The sequence below is a fragment of the Ostreococcus lucimarinus genome, chromosome 3 (assembly GCF_000092065.1).
Source record: "Ostreococcus lucimarinus CCE9901 chromosome 3, complete sequence".
Lineage (NCBI taxonomy): Eukaryota > Viridiplantae > Chlorophyta > Mamiellophyceae > Mamiellales > Bathycoccaceae > Ostreococcus > Ostreococcus sp. 'lucimarinus'.
The window spans coordinates 84319-99156 of NC_009357.1; the positions used below are offsets into that span (position 1 = coordinate 84319).

At 65.7% G+C, this 14838-nt stretch overlaps 11 protein-coding genes across 11 annotated transcripts; 4 read left to right on the top strand and 7 right to left on the bottom strand.

The window, feature by feature from the left end:
• Positions 1-164: 164 nt before the first annotated feature.
• OSTLU_14439 (predicted protein) lies at positions 165-746 on the bottom strand (the record flags this gene model as incomplete). Its single annotated transcript, XM_001416802.1, has 1 exon — positions 165-746. The coding sequence occupies one exon, from the start codon at positions 744-746 to the stop codon at positions 165-167; it is 582 nt and encodes a 193-aa protein (XP_001416839.1).
• Positions 747-1125: 379 nt separating this feature from the next.
• OSTLU_34253 (predicted protein) lies at positions 1126-2124 on the top strand (the record flags this gene model as incomplete). The annotated part of the gene is made up of 1 exon (XM_001416515.1): positions 1126-2124. One exon carries the CDS (start codon positions 1126-1128, stop codon positions 2122-2124), a length of 999 nt encoding a protein of 332 aa, XP_001416552.1.
• Positions 2125-2216: 92 nt separating this feature from the next.
• On the bottom strand, positions 2217-2684 carry OSTLU_30377 (predicted protein; the record flags this gene model as incomplete). The annotated part of the gene is made up of 1 exon (XM_001416803.1): positions 2217-2684. One exon carries the CDS (start codon positions 2682-2684, stop codon positions 2217-2219), a length of 468 nt encoding a protein of 155 aa, XP_001416840.1.
• A 303-nt stretch (positions 2685-2987) lies between these two features.
• On the bottom strand, positions 2988-4174 carry OSTLU_24165 (predicted protein). Its single transcript, XM_001416804.1, has 2 exons — positions 4097-4174; positions 2988-3967 (listed from the first exon to the last, which is right to left on the bottom strand). Exons 1-2 carry the CDS (start codon positions 4146-4148, stop codon positions 3084-3086), a joined length of 936 nt encoding a protein of 311 aa, XP_001416841.1. The 5' UTR covers positions 4149-4174; the 3' UTR covers positions 2988-3083.
• A 1608-nt stretch (positions 4175-5782) lies between these two features.
• Positions 5783-6319, bottom strand: OSTLU_14443 (predicted protein; the record flags this gene model as incomplete). Its single annotated transcript, XM_001416805.1, has 1 exon — positions 5783-6319. The coding sequence occupies one exon, from the start codon at positions 6317-6319 to the stop codon at positions 5783-5785; it is 537 nt and encodes a 178-aa protein (XP_001416842.1).
• Positions 6320-6482: 163 nt separating this feature from the next.
• OSTLU_30380 (predicted protein) lies at positions 6483-7333 on the top strand (the record flags this gene model as incomplete). Its single annotated transcript, XM_001416516.1, has 1 exon — positions 6483-7333. One exon carries the CDS (start codon positions 6483-6485, stop codon positions 7275-7277), a length of 795 nt encoding a protein of 264 aa, XP_001416553.1. The 3' UTR covers positions 7278-7333.
• A 9-nt stretch (positions 7334-7342) lies between these two features.
• Positions 7343-8569, bottom strand: OSTLU_92366 (predicted protein; the record flags this gene model as incomplete). Its single annotated transcript, XM_001416806.1, has 1 exon — positions 7343-8569. One exon carries the CDS (start codon positions 8567-8569, stop codon positions 7343-7345), a length of 1227 nt encoding a protein of 408 aa, XP_001416843.1.
• A 310-nt stretch (positions 8570-8879) lies between these two features.
• OSTLU_30382 (predicted protein) lies at positions 8880-9491 on the top strand (the record flags this gene model as incomplete). The annotated part of the gene is made up of 1 exon (XM_001416517.1): positions 8880-9491. One exon carries the CDS (start codon positions 8880-8882, stop codon positions 9489-9491), a length of 612 nt encoding a protein of 203 aa, XP_001416554.1.
• Positions 9492-9548: 57 nt separating this feature from the next.
• OSTLU_30383 (predicted protein) lies at positions 9549-10838 on the bottom strand (the record flags this gene model as incomplete). Its single annotated transcript, XM_001416807.1, has 1 exon — positions 9549-10838. The coding sequence occupies one exon, from the start codon at positions 10836-10838 to the stop codon at positions 9549-9551; it is 1290 nt and encodes a 429-aa protein (XP_001416844.1).
• A 288-nt stretch (positions 10839-11126) lies between these two features.
• Positions 11127-12920, top strand: OSTLU_34264 (predicted protein; the record flags this gene model as incomplete). The annotated part of the gene is made up of 1 exon (XM_001416518.1): positions 11127-12920. One exon carries the CDS (start codon positions 11127-11129, stop codon positions 12918-12920), a length of 1794 nt encoding a protein of 597 aa, XP_001416555.1.
• A 35-nt stretch (positions 12921-12955) lies between these two features.
• Positions 12956-14335, bottom strand: OSTLU_30385 (MOP(MATE) family transporter: multidrug efflux; the record flags this gene model as incomplete). The annotated part of the gene is made up of 1 exon (XM_001416808.1): positions 12956-14335. One exon carries the CDS (start codon positions 14333-14335, stop codon positions 12956-12958), a length of 1380 nt encoding a protein of 459 aa, XP_001416845.1.
• Positions 14336-14838: the final 503 nt, after the last annotated feature.

Sequence of the window (14838 nt, forward strand, 5' to 3'; positions counted from 1 at the left end):
GAACGAACGAACGCTCGCGTCCCGTCGCGTCGCGTCGCGTCGCGTCGTCGCGCGTCGTTTCGGTCGTTGTCGGGGTTTTGTCTTTTACAACGCGCCGTCGCGGCGTCCGCCCCGCGCGCGCTCTTCTCCGTTCGGCGCGACGACGTCGGCGTCGTCCGTCTCGCCTAGATTTGAATAATACCCTCCGGTGTCGCGACCGCGACGAGCGTCCACGACCCCGCGTCCGCCATCGCGCTCGCCCACGTATCACCCTCGCCTCGCGCGCGCTCGAGCAGCGCCGCCGTGGCCACTTGCAAGCGCACGTCTCTTCCGCAATACTCGCTCGCCGCCTCCTCCATCCCTTTGTTATGCCCGACCGCCATGATCGTCCTCGCGTCCGTGACGATCTCACACTCCACCACGTCCCCCTCCTCGCCATCCGCGCCGTCTCCCGCCGTCGTCTGCTTCACCACGCACTCGCTCAGGTGTTGTCGCATCACGCCGTCCAGCGACGCGTAGTGATACAGCGACCCGAGATACATCACTCGTCCCTTCGTCCCGAACGCCTCGTTCACCTCGTCCCGCATTATCTCCAGCGTCTCTTTCGATCGTCGCGAGTTCGAGCACAGCGTGAGATCGGGCGTCCATCCCGCGTCGTCGACGCGCGTCGCCACGCTCTTCGCCAGCGCGCGACCCTCTCGCGTGAGCGGTCGATCCGCGTCCTTCGTCTCGCCGTCCGCCCCCGAGGACGCGCTGTGTCGAAGCATGATGAGTCTGTACGTCGGCGCGTCGCTCGCGCGCGCGCTTTCGAGCGCGCGCGGCGCGACGCGCGTCGATCGTTCCGCGACGCGTCGCGGTCGGTCGGTCGCGCGTCGCGCCGTCGCGCCGCGCCGCGTCGTCGCGCGCGTCGCGGACGCGACGCGTGGCGTCGCGCGCGTCGTCGCGCGCGTCATGCGCGCGTCGTGCGCGCCGTGCGTCGAGCGCGCGCGCGTGTGCGGCGTCGAGCCGTCGCGGTCGTTGCGCGCCATCGGACGCGCGACGCCACACGTCGGCGCGTCGCGCGCGATGGCCCGCGTCGCGCGCGCGGCGACGACGGCGTCGTCGTCGCTGTACAGGAACGCGCTGCTCGTCGTCAAGACGACGCCGATGACGGAGTACACGTCGCTCATCGGGTCGGGAGAATTGTACGACACGCCGCGGTACGAACGCGTGAAAACGCGACACGAAACGCACAAGAGCGGCGTCAAGGCGGTGAAACGCATGCTGGAACAGCGCGGCGTGGCGTTCGAGTGCGTGGAGAGGCACGCGCTGACGGAGGAGTCGGTGAGAGGGCACGATTTGATCGTCGCGCTGGGCGGAGACGGGACGACGCTGATATCGGCGCACCACGTGAGGGACGCGAAAGTGCCGATACTGGGGATAAACACCGATCCGGCGACGAAGGATGAATTGACGAAGATGTATCTGACGAACGCGTGCGTGGACGAGCGACGGTCGACGGGACATCTGTGCGCGGCGAATAGGTTCGACGCGGAGACGGTGCTGGACGGCGCGCTGCGGGGAACGCTGAAACCGACGAGATTGGCGAGGATACGCACGGTGCTGAACGGTAAGGTCTTAGAACCGGCGTTGAACGATGTGCTGATCGCCCATCCGAGCCCGGCGGCGGTGAGTCGGTACAGCGTGCGATTACCGCCGACGGCGCGCGGGGGCGACGGCTACGACGAGTCCGCGAAGAGATTTTTTCACGTGCGCAGCTCGGGCGTGCGCACGTGCACGGCGAGCGGGTCCACCGCGGCGATGTACAGCGCCGGTGGGGAGATCATGCCGCACGACTCGATGTCCATGCAATACATGGATCGCGAGCCGATTTATTACGACCACGCGCCGCCGCCGAGCGTCGGGCACGGATATTACGAGCGAGGCGACGCGCTGTCGTTCCGATGGAACTCGCGCGTGGGGACGATTTACATCGACGGCGCGCACGTCAAACACGACGTCGTTCTGGGAGATGATGTCGAGATGTCCACGGACGCGCCCGAGTTGTCGCTCTTCGTCTCGAAATGGTTCGTCGAGGCCCGACGCGTGCGCACGGGCCTCGACCGCGTCTTCAAAACGCGCGAGAACTGGGGTCGACGCAAGTAGATGATCGTCATGATAGAATAGAGTGCTAGAATTTGTTGTATTCCATCGTTGTTGCCGATACGTGTGCGCGTCCTTCGCGCCGCGCCTAACTTCTAACCGTCGACGCGCTCTAGCGCGTGGCCAACAACCTCGCGCGCCGTGCTCTCGAGCGTCGACGTCTCCGACGATACCGTCATCGTCGACGCTAATAAATCCCCGTTCGCGTCGACGAATCCGCACGACGCCATCTGCTCCTCCAACTCGTCGTATTCTAAATCGCACGTCCCGAACGCCGTCGTCGAGCACCGCTCCGCTCGCGCTCGCGATCCGTTCCCGTACGTCTTCACGAACGCCCGCACGTTCACGCAATCTTCCAGCGTGAACGCACCCACGGTCGCGCACGTCGCGATGTCGCAACTCAGGCAATCTCGCGCCGTGGTCGAATCCGTCGTCGGCCCGAAGACGAACACGCAGCGCTTGCAGTCGAGCACGTTCACCTCTTTCACGGCGCAGCAGATCACGAAGACGCAATCCTCGCAGCCCTGGGCGAAGAACTTCGTCACGTACGCCGACCGTTCCATCGCGATCGTCTCCGATTTCCTGCACTTGTACGACACGTCGCGCGACGCGCCGAGCGGTTTCGCGCGGAATGACGGTTTGCGTCGCTCGATCGGCGAGTACGACAGGATGGACGTCGGTGACGGCGGACGCTCGGTCTTGGGCGACGCGGAGGATAGAATTTTACGCGCGATCGCCTTGGGCGACGGCGTCGCGGCCCAGAGCGCGGCGGTGGGTTTGGTGAAGTAGCATCCCATCGCGACGTTCGGCGCAAAGTGCGGTGTTCCTTCCCCTCTGCGCGAGAGCGAGACGACGTCGAGTCGCGGTGAAGTTCTGAATCGGATGGATTAAAATATGTCTCTACGCGGGACGCACGCCGTCCCAGTGAATAAAAAAATCTTTTTTACGTATGGTACTGCGCTCTACGCGGCGACGAGGTCGCGCTCGCCTTCGTCGGCGGGCGCGTCGGCTTGCAGCGCGCCTTCGATGGCGGCGGCGGCGGCCTTGGCGGCCAAGTTGCGCGCGTATTCGCCAGCCGGGTAGAACTCGCGGTGTTCCTTACCGAACGGCACGCGAGTCTTCTTCATCCAAACCTCCGGCTCGACGTAGGTGCCCAACACGTGGTCGACGAGCGGGCAGCACACGTTGTAGTTGCACTGGCCGGACAACACGTGGTGACCGCTGTGGTTCAGGTACAAGTAATCGTAATACTTGGATTCGCGGTATCGCGCGAGCCACAACGACGGGATCCCATCTTGAAGCGGAACCTCGTTCAAGCCGTGCATGGCCGGATGCAACGAGTTCCAAATCAACGCGTGCGCGAGCGTGGACCCGCCGATGAGCGCCGCCATCGGCCCCGCGGAGAACCCCATGAGCGCCAGCACCGGCACGCACGTGATCACCATTTGCATCGTCATCAAACCCGTGACATCCCACTCGAACGCCGTTCCGCGGTAGGTGTTCCCTTCCAAAACCGCCGCCGGTTCGCTCTTCATCCACTTGTCGTCCACGCGAAGCGACATGTCGTCCAGCGTCTCCGCGTGGTGTTCGATGTGTCCGCCGCCGCCAACCTTCGGCGCTTCCTTCTGTCTCGTGAAGAAGCACCACACCCTTTTCAAGGTTTCGTTCTTGTTGAACTCGGCGTGTTGGTAGTAACGATGGGTGATGTATTCGTTGATGGACACCATCGCGTACATGGTCGGGACGCTCAGCGTCCACCGCGCGACGTCCACCGCGAGGCTCGCGCGCGGCGTCACCGCGCGCGCGTCTCGCGTCGACGCGCGCATCGCGCGTCTCTTTTGAATCGCTGTTTTCGCGTGTTCGCGCGCGCGCTTTCGTCAGTCTCGCGCGCGTTCGGGCTCGTTTCGAGTCGTCGCGTCGACGTCGACGGCGGCGGCGTTTCGAGTCGGCGCGTCGCGTCGCGTCGCGCACGCACGTTTCGCGCTCGAGATCGCGCGCATGGCGGACAGCGCGTTGGTTTGCATCATCTCGCGCGTCGAGGGATGGTCGCGTGCGGTGGAGTGACGCGCGCGCGCGACGCGAGCGTTTGGTGGATTACTTATCCTACTCGCGCATCTCGGCGCTTTTCGCGCAACCACAGTCGTCCGAGTCGCCGAAGTCGCGCCTCGACGTCGCGTCGCGCTCGGTGACGGTGATTCGCGACAGCAGCGCGTCTAAGGGAGATAAAGTCGGGGAATACGCGCGCGAGGGAACGCGCGTCGGCGACGACGGCGACGACGGCGACGGCGGCGACGGCGGCGACGCGCGTTCTAAATCGTCATCCGCTACGTCGTCCGCCGCTCGTTCGCGCGCGTCCGCCTCGCGCGCGCGCCTCGCGTCGGCGGCGCGCAGACGCTCGATTTCCTCGATCAACGATTCGACTTTTTGTTCGAACGCCGCGAGCGACGCGACGTGATACTCGAACGACACGACTTCGGGCGAACCGTCGCCGCGCGTCGCCGCCGGCGCCGACCGCCGCGCCGCGCCGCGCGTCGCGCGCGTCGTCCCCAACAGCCGTCGCAGCTTGTGTAACTCCACGTCCTGCGTCTTCGCCCTGCCGAGCAACCGCTCGCACTTGCGCGCGAGGTCCGCGCGAGACCGTCTCGCCTCGTCGCGCTCGCGCGTCAGCCTCGCGCACCGTCCTCGCAGCGCGTCCATCGCCTTCGCGTCCGACGCGCGCGACGACGACGCGTTCTCATCGTTCGCCGCGAGCGCGTCGCGCGCGTCCCGCGGTCTCGTCTTCGCCGTCGTCTTCGCCGTCGTCTTCGACGCCGACGTCGTCGAATTCAAAGCCATCGCGCGTCTCGCCTCGAGCTGTCCCAGGAGCTGTCGCGCCACCGCGCGCGCGTGTCGCTCCTCGGCGTCCATCGCCTCGGCGCGCGCGAGCGCCGCGCCCGTCGGCGACGCCGCCATGTCGACGCGTGCGGCGTTCGCGCGCGGCGACGGACGACGGACGACGGACGACGGGTCGCGCGCGCGTCGATCGCGCGATCGAAAAAACCGTAACCTTGCGCGCGTGCCGTAGAATCGATGGCCTCCTCGAAATTTAGCGGTTTTAACGCCATATAATCGTGCGGTTGTGACCGAGTGTTTCTCCGTCTCCGCGGCGAAGGAAGCGAATGGACGCAGACAACCCAGAGCGTTCGTGACCGAGTGGTTTTAAGGTGCTCGCCTGCTATTGATGAGAGCAGTGAGTGAGTGTGCTCTGCACGCCCAGGTTCGAATCCTGGCGAACGCGTTTTTTATTTTACAGTTTTACGGCGCCATCGCGACGCCATCGTGCCGCTATCGTTCGTGACCGAGTGGTTTTAAGGTGCTCGCCTGCTATTGATCGAGAGCAGTGAGTGAGTGTGCTCTGCACGCCCAGGTTCGAATCCTGGCGAACGCGTTTTTTATTTTACAGTTTTACGGCGCCATCGCGACGCCATCGTGCCGCTATCGTTCGTGACCGAGTGGTTTTAAGGTGCTCGCCTGCTATTGATCGAGAGCAGTGAGTGAGTGTGCTCTGCACGCCCAGGTTCGAATCCTGGCGAACGCGTTTTTTATTTTACAGTTTTACGGCGCCATCGCGACGCCATCGTGCCGCTATCGCGATGGTACAGACGCCGCCTCGGCCTTCTTCTCAGTCGAGAACGATGGGCGCGTCGTCGTCCGCCTCCGCGTCCAACACCACCACCGCATCGTCCCCCCCAGGCGCCGCCAACAACCGACTCTCATCACGCGCCGTCCCTCCCAATCGCCGTCCGCCGCCGCGCAGACCGACCTCGGCGAGTCGCGCGCGTCTCGCCGCCGCGTCTCGCGCGTTCGTCCGCGGCGACCGCGCGCGTCTCGCGCCGCCGTCCCCGCCCACGCACCGTCCGCACACCACGAAATCGCTCGCCATCATCACCGCCGCCTCGCGCTCGAGCGTTCGCAGCAGCGCGTAGAACGTCGCGTCGTGCGGTCCGATCTCCACGTGCGTCAGCTCGTGCAGCATCACCGCGAACACTTGCTCCTCGTCGATCCATCGATACGCCGCCTCGCCGCGCCCTCGTCGCTGTCGCACCAGCACCCGCACGCGCCTGCCTCGGTCGAGATTGTCCCCCCAGAGCGCGATCTCGCCCGGCGGCGCCGGCGGGAGCTCGGTGAGCTCGCCGACGCGCCATCCGCGACGCTTCATGAGACCGTGCGCGCGCCTCGCGACGCGATGGAGCGTCGCGAGCGCTCGCGCGCGCTCGACGGCATCGCCCGCGGCGTGCGCGACGACGCCGTCGAACGCGTCGACCGGGTACGGGCGGTCCAGCGCGCGCGTCGTCGTCCGCGCGACGGCAGCGCGCGACGCGATGTCGAGCGCGCGCGTCGTCGTCGCGGCGCGACGCGGCGTCGCGTCGCGCCGCGGCGCGCGGACGACGACGCGCGGGGCGACGCCGAACGACGCGCGGTCGGACGAGCTCGTGCGCGCGTCGGCGCGCGCGGCGGCGGACGCGAAGGCGGCGGTGACGCGGCGAAACGTCAGGGCGACGGTCGAGGCGCGGAAGCGCGCGGACGAGGACCGCGAGGCGGCGGCGCGCGAAGAAGCGGCGGCGGAGAAGCGGGCGCGCGCGGAGGCGCGCGCGGCGGCGATCGGGGGACGACGGCCGTTTCATCGAAAGGCGGGACCGATCGCGGCGGCGGGCGCGGCGTGCTTGGCGGCGACGGCGGGGTGCTTCGAGGCGACGGTGCACGCGGGGGATTGGATAAACGCGCTGGCGGTGCCGGGAGACGCGCTGGTGGGGGCGAGCGGGGCGCCGGCGAAGAGCGGGCTGTTGACGCTGACGATCGGGGTGGGATTGACGGTGACGTCGACGCTCGCGTTTTCGACGGCGATTTTGTTCGCGTTGGCGTTTCAGGAGGGGAAGGGCGTGATAAAGAACGAACCGATCGTTTATTACCGATGCGACGGCGCCGATCCGACGTGTTGCGTGAACGGGCCGCACAACAAGGGGTATCACGAGCGGTTCGTGTACATGAATCACGGGCGCGGGTTCGAGACGCGACGGGCGGGGTGCATGCAAAGACATCTTCGCGTGTCGCGCGGGTGCTCGGCGCTCAAACCGTTGATCGTGTACCCGAAAGACGAGGACTGGGGATTCTGGTAAATCTACCGTCGCCACTAGATTTTAGCGTAATTTGTACAAACAACAGCGTCGGCGGGCGACTTTCTCTAAGACGACGCGCGCACGAAGAACGTTTGCGCGTCGAGCGCCGCGAGCGCGGGCGCGTCGCCGCCGTCTTCCCGCAACACGACTTCCCCGGCGCGCGTGGTGAGCTCGAACGTGGGCATCGACAACACCGCGTCGTCTAAACTGCGCGCGTAATCGAACACGTCGCGAATCGTAGACGCGTTCGCGTCGAACTTGCGCGTCTTCACCGCGCCGTTCGGCAAACTAAATCGAAGCGCCACTACGCCCGGCGTTCCGCGCGCGGCGCTCGGCTCGGGCGCTATGGACGCGCGCAACGTCGCTTTACGAGTCTCGAACGCCTCTTGTTCGGCTAATTTAGCTCGCTCGCGCTCGGCGAGCGCCTCTTTCGCCTTTAAGAATTCCTCCTTGCGCCGGCGCTCGCGAGCGGCGATCTCATCCATCACGCGCTCGTACTCCTCGCTCGGTTCGAGCTCGACCTCTACGTCGGTCTCGAGTAAAGACACCGCGCCGAAACCGTCGTCCGGTTCCACCGCCGTCACCTTGAGCTCGTACGTCTTGCTCGGATCCGTCGTCGACGCGACGACGACTTCGTCGCCCACCGTCGCCGCGCTTCGCCCCATCATCACGCGCTCCAGCACCTCGCGCACGTCCTGATCCACGAAATCCCGCGCGAAATCATTCATACGAGGTTTCAGCGTCATCTTCGTCCCAAGCGGTAGCGCCGCGTACGTCACTCGCACCAGTCTCGCGTCGGCGTCCGCGCCGTCCTCGCGCGCCGCGTCCCCCGTCAACCCGAGCGTCCGCATCACCGGCTCCGGCAGCCCGATCGTCCCCGAATCCACGCTCCCGTAATCCAACACCCCAACGTGCGTCTTCCTCTCTCCTCTCGACACGCAAAAGTGCGCGCGTCCGCTTCGATTCGCCCCCACGCTCGCCGCCGCGCTCGCCGGCAGTTGCGCCTTGTCCTCGCCCCGCGCGCGAATCCCCCGCCTCCTCGCCGCATCGCTCGATTGCGCGAACAAGCGCGCGTCGTACGACACGCCTTCGTTTTGCACCATCATCGCCTCCTCGGCGCGCCGCTGTTCGCGCTCTCGCGCTCTCGCGCGCATTTTTTCATCGTCGAGCTGTTTTCGTAACGCTTCTTTCCGCGCGTTTTCCGCGCGCTCGACCGCGATCTTGTCCCGCAGCCTTCCCTGTTCGCGCGCGTTCTCCCGTTCGAGCTTCTTCGCCGCGTCGCGGAGGAACATGGCGCGCGTCGCGCGTCGCCGCCTCGTCGTTCGCGCGCGTCGCTTTTTGACGCGATTCCGGAATCCGCACTCCGCGCCGCGCGTGCGTCCGCGCGCCCGTCGCGCGTCGCCTCGAAGCGCGTCGACGACGTCGATCGCGATGTCCGCGAAGCGCGCGCTCGGCGCGTTGGCGACTCTGGCGACGCACGAGGCGCGCGCGGGGTCGATGAAGTTGATGACGATGTCGGGACATCGATGCGGCGCGACCGCGGCGACGACGGCGCGCGCGACGGTCGCCGGACCGACGCGCGCGCGTCTCGCGCGCGATGCGATGTCGCGCGATCGCGCGTACGCGACGCGACGAGGGACGAAGTCGAGCTCGAGCGCGGATGAGGCGGCGAGCGGGACGCGCGGCGACCTGGCGTCGACGCCGGAGAGCGGACGGTACGACGAAATCACCGATAAGTGGATCCCGGAGAAGCCGGTGAGCGTGGTCGAGGGCGCGTCGTACGGCGCGGTGGGGCTGATCGGGCTCGGGATCGCGGCGGGAGCGGTGTGGTACGGGGCGTCGGAGTTGTTGGTGACGCCGCGAGAGCAAAAGGTGTTCAACGCGGCTATGGATAAATTACACGATGACGTGCGCGTCACCGTCGCGCTTGGATCGCCGATGACGGGATATGGGAGCGAAAGCCGCAGTCGGAGCGCGAGACACAGGATCGCGCACAGAGTGGTGATCGATGAGAGAGGACGCGAGCGGTTGCGCGTGCAGTTTCACGCGCGCGGCGCGAGAGGAAGCGCCGTGGTGCACGCTGAGGCGGGCTTAGACGAGTCGACGGGGAAGTGGGAGTTTCAATACATCATCGTGGACGTGCAAGGCGCGAACCCGACGCGGATTCACGTCGTTTCGCCGCAAGCGCAGCCACGGCGTCTGGTCGCGTTGTAGAAAGAATCGCTTCGATAAATTTACAATCATGAATATCATCAACACACGCGCGCGCGCCTACGTCGTCGAGCGCTCGCTCGACTGCCGTATCTTTTCTTCTCGTTCTAATTTTTCGCGCTTCCCCAGCCACACGGTGTACGGTATGGTGGCGCAAAGCATCGCGCACGCCAACAAATTTGCCCCCGTCGCGTCGTTCGAGTCCACCGCCCAGGCGAGCATAGGGTACTGCAACAAGCTCCACACCGCGGATATCAAAAGTCCAAGACCGCAGAGCGTACCGTAGTGCTCGAATCCGAAGCGTCGACCGATGTTGCTAAAGTACATCGCGAACACAAACAGTCGGCCCAACGAATAGAGCGTCATGCCGAGAACGTGCACTCCCATACCCGCGCTCTTCGGCAGCGTCAGCAGCGCGAACGAGATCGCAGTGGAGATCGTCGCGAACGCCTGACACGCCCCACAACCGATCACATCCGCCACGCGACCGCCGTAGGCGGCGAATATCGCCACCGAACCGTACGCGGCGGAGAAGATGCTCGAGTATTCGCCCGCGGCGTCGCCCTTGAGTTCGAGTTGGTACCCTATGGCGGATATGTAAAACTGTAGCGGACACACGACGACGGTGAACCACCCGACGAGTCCGATGTACTCTACCGATCGCATTTGCTCGCTTCGACTGAACCCATTCGCTAAACCTTCCGACCGCGCGTGTAAATCTCGCCGCGACTCCGCGCCGTCGCCGCCGTCGCCGCCGTCGCCGCCGCCGCCGTCGAAATCCACGTTCGCCGTCTCGTGAAAGTCCTGTCCCTTGGGCAACATCACTAAACACGCCGCGAACAACACCGCCGCGCACGCCGCGAACGCGTAAAACCCAACTTCTCGATCGTCGCCCGCCGTCAACGCCAAAAATACCACGCCGCTCACCTGAAACGCTCCGCTCAGCGACGACATCACCGTGCTCGCGCTTTCCGGAAACAACGCCGCCACCGGCTGCACGCACAACTGCACTCCGCTCCCTAACCCCAATCCAAACATCCCCAGCGTCAGCGCCGCGTCGTTCGTCGCCTCGCTCGCGCCGAGCGCCAGCGCGCCGCCGACGACGAACGCCAGGCACGCGCAGCACGTGAACCGCGTCCCCACGCGGTCCCGCGACACGCCCGCGACGAACCGACCGCCCTGAACGCTCCACGACCCCGCGGTGAAGTGTCGCGCGAGGCGTTTCTCGCTCAGCTCGCCGCGCTCGCGCAGTAAAAGCGCGCGCAGCGGCGGCCATCCGTACACGGTACCCGCGACGAGCGAGGACGCGACGAACGCGAGCGCGAACAGCGCGATTCGCGGGTACTTCATCGTCGCCCTCGGTTCGCGCGCGCGCGCGCGCGTCGGGCGCGCGCGCGCGGGTGTGCGGCGATTCGTATTCGCGCCGCCGCCGCCGCCACGCGACGCGACACAATCGCGCGCGGTTCTCGACGTCACGCGCGCGCGCGCGCACGACGACGCGACCGAGGCTCGAAAGCGCGCGCGCGCGAACGCTCGTCCGTCGCGCGTCGTCGACGCGACGTCGCCGACGCGCGACGCGCGCGAAGACGCCGACGCGGCGACGCTCTCGACGCCGACGCCCGACGACGACGCGCCACCATGCCGAAGAAGAGCACGAAGTCGAAGTCGAAGCGCACGACGCTGAAACAAAAGTACAAGGTGATTCGCAAGGTGAAGGAGCATCACAAGAAGAAGCGGAAGGAGGAGAACCGGTTGAAGCGATTGGGCATCAAGAAGAAGGGGCCGAAGGATCCGGGGGTGCCGAACGCGTGGCCGCACAAGGATGAGTTGATGAGGGAGATTGATCACGAACACGAGAAAATTGAGACGAAGAAGGAGGAACTGATGGAGGCGAAACGGGCGCGACGGACGGAGAATAAGAGAATCGCGAAGGAGATGATGGAGTCGGGGGCGCCGGCGCCGACGCTGGAGGAACTGCGAGCGATCGCGGATCGAAAAGAAACGAATTATGAAGAGAAGAAGAAGGCGAAGTTGGCGGAAGAGCTCGAGAGGGAGGATGAAGATCAAGATTCGAGTCGACGGGCGTATTATAAGGAGTTTGTTAAGGTTGTGGAGCTTTCGGATGTCATCATACAGGTTTTGGACGCGCGGGATCCGTTGTCGTGTCGATCGCCAGAGGTCGAGCGGTTCGTGCGGAGGATGAACCCGGATAAGCGCATGATTTTACTGCTGAATAAGATTGATTTAGTGCCGAAGGAGAATGTGTTGGCGTGGTTGACGTATTTCCGCGAGGAACTACCGACGGTGGCGTTCAAGTGCGCGACGTCTGGCGGGAGCGGAAAGTTGGGCGCGAGAAACGCAAACTTTAAATCGTCCGGAAACGCGCTCGGTGGTGCGGACTCTTTGGGCGCGGAGAGTGTGTTGGAGATGTTGAAGAACTACGCGCGCAACAAGAACATCAAGACGGCGATCACGGTCGGGATCGTCGGGTTCCCGAACGTCGGTAAATCGAGTCTCATCAACTCGTTGAAGCGAAGTCGAACCGCGGCGGCGGTGGGTAACACGCCGGGGATGACCAAGGTTTTGAAGGAGATCAAACTCGACAAGCACGTCAAGTTGATCGACTCTCCCGGTGTTGTCTTTGCGAGCGCGCTCGGTGAGTCCGCGGGCGCCGCCGCGTTGCGCAACTGCATCAAGGTTGAACGCATTGACGACCCAATCGCTCCGGTGCACGAAATCACTCGTCGATGTCCGGCGCAACAACTCATGCTCATGTACAAAACTGGAAGGTTCGGCGATGTCGACGACTTTTTACGTCAGGTCGCGCGGTTACAAGGTAAGTTGAAGAAGGGCGGGATCCCGGACCTGAAGGCGGCGGCGCGCGTCGTGCTCACGGACTGGAACAACGGACGCATTCCGTACTTCACCTCGCCGCCGAAGCGCGAGGAGAATAAGGAACACGCCGGCGCGGAAATCGTCGGCAATTGGAGCGCAGAGTTCGACGCCGACAAAGTTTTCGCCGCCGAACAGTCCACCGTTATCGCGGGTTTGCCTGAAAACGAGGACGAGGACGATTTTATGCCCGTGCAGTCGCTCGGCAACGGCCTCATCGAGGCGCACGACTTGAGCGAAGACGAAGCCGACATGGACGAGGACGAAGCCGACGACATGGAGAATGACGCTCCGGTGCAAGTCATCCGCGCGCGAGATGATTCCGAGGCTGGTCGCACTCAGCGCGCGCTCGAACACGCGCGCGCTAAAACAGCCGCGAAGGCGTCTTCGGCCCGACAAAAAGTCCTCTACGGGAACGAGGGACAATACAATCCAAGCGACGCGCGCGCGGCGAAGAAACGCGCGCGGCGCCAAGCCAAAGCCGTCGCCGACGCCGCAGAGGACGACAGCGGCTCAGACTTTGACTGGGAGGGGGAGTAGACGTTGTCATGATCATTTTTAGCGGCTAATTGATCCTACAATACACTCGATGACGGCGCGAATTCGCCGGCGCTCGCTCGCAAACTAGACGCCCGCGCCATGGCGAGCTCGGGCGTGCGAATCGGCGACAGACCCTTCGCCTTAATCTTCGACGGCTTGAGCGACGATTCGTACTGCACGTCGTTCGTCTGCGGCGTGACTGACTCGACGTCTTCTTCGCTCTCGTTCCCTGGCAACAACGGCTCGTAGTGCGCCGCCTCTTCGTCGTCGTCAGAATCACTCTCACTCTCGTTCTCGCCGTTGTCATCGCGAGGCGACATCTCTTGTCGAGGCAACCACACGTGCACGCGTCCAGCGAGCCACGCCACGCGCCACGCGTTCAGCGCCAACTTCGCCGTCCAAATGCCCTTCAGACTTACCAGCGGGCGATTCGCGAGATACAGCGTCGGCAAGAAAACCAAACCAACCCCGGTGGCCATGACTTCGCGAACGAACGAGAAACTGTGCGTGGCGTAGATGAATCCATCATACACGAAAACCGCCGCGTTGATCGGCTGCGCGAGCACGAGCACTCGCCACACCCCCGAGCCGAGCAGCGCCTCTTTCGTTTTCGCGTCGCGCGTGAACACGCTCGGAATCGCCGATTCGCCCGCCACGAGCGCGGCGCTGAAGACGAATCCGGTGACGACGCCCCACGCGACGAGCGTGTGCGACAATCGCACGAGCTCATCCTTTCGACCGGCGCCGAACAAACGCGACCCGATCACCGTCGCGCACGTCGCGAATCCGTCGACGACGTACGAGCACACCATCCACAGCGACACGACGATGTGGTGCGCCGCCAATCCGCTCGGCTCCAAGTTCCTCGCGGCGACGACCACCGCGACGAAGAACGAGCTCTGCAACAAAATCGACCGCGCCACCATGCTCGCGCCGTTCGCCAAAAATCCAAACGTCTCCGCCGCGCCCAACCGTCTCGCCGACGTCGCTCGCGGCGCGAGCGGCTCGTCCCAACCTCGCGGCGTCGTCGTCGACACCAACCACCACCCCAATCCCGCCTGCGCGACGCTCACCGCGAACGTTCCGACGCCGATCCACCGCATCTTCGCCGCGTCTCCCCTCCCCAGCCCCAGCGCCGCGAGCGTCGCCGCCGCGTCCGCCGCCGCCTTTCCCGCCGACCACCGCGTCGCCGTCTCCACCCTGCCGATCCCGCACACCGTCCCCATCGCGCTCTCGAACGCCATCGCGAACGGCGTCGCGCCCAGGACCCACGGGAACATCTCGTTCGCCAGCGCCGCGACTTCCGGCGTCAACCGAAACGCGCCTCGCGCGCTCGGCGTCAGCGTCGCCGCGCACGCGATCGCGCTCGCCGTCCCGCTCACCAGCGCCAGCGCCATCGCCAGCGCCGCGCACATCCGCGCGCGCTCGCGATCGTTCGCGCCCGCGCGCGCGCCGACCTCGGCCGCGACGCCGTCGGCGAGAAAGTTGAGCGCGCCCGCGCTCAGCCGCGCCACCGCGCGCGCGACGCCGAACGCCGCCTGCGCGTCGCTCGACGCGCGCGCGCCCACGAGCGCGAGCTGGAGCGCCTGCGACAGCGGCGCGGCGACGCATCGCGCCGCGCCGGCGAGCGAGACGCGCGCGAGGACGCCGCGGCGCGGCATCGCGCGTCGGCGTCTGACCGTCACACCGCGACGCGGATGACGGCGCGCGCGCGACGCGACGCGCGCGACGACGACGGCGACGCGCGCGACGACGCGCGCCGGACGCGTTCGAGCGACGACGCGCGCCGGATGCGCGTCGCGAGGCGAAGACTGGACGAAGGCGCGCCCGCGGCTCGAACGACGGCGGCGCGCGTCGACGCCGCGCGGCGCGCGATCGGACGCGCGATCGCGCGCGCGCTCGATCAATTGGGCGCGTT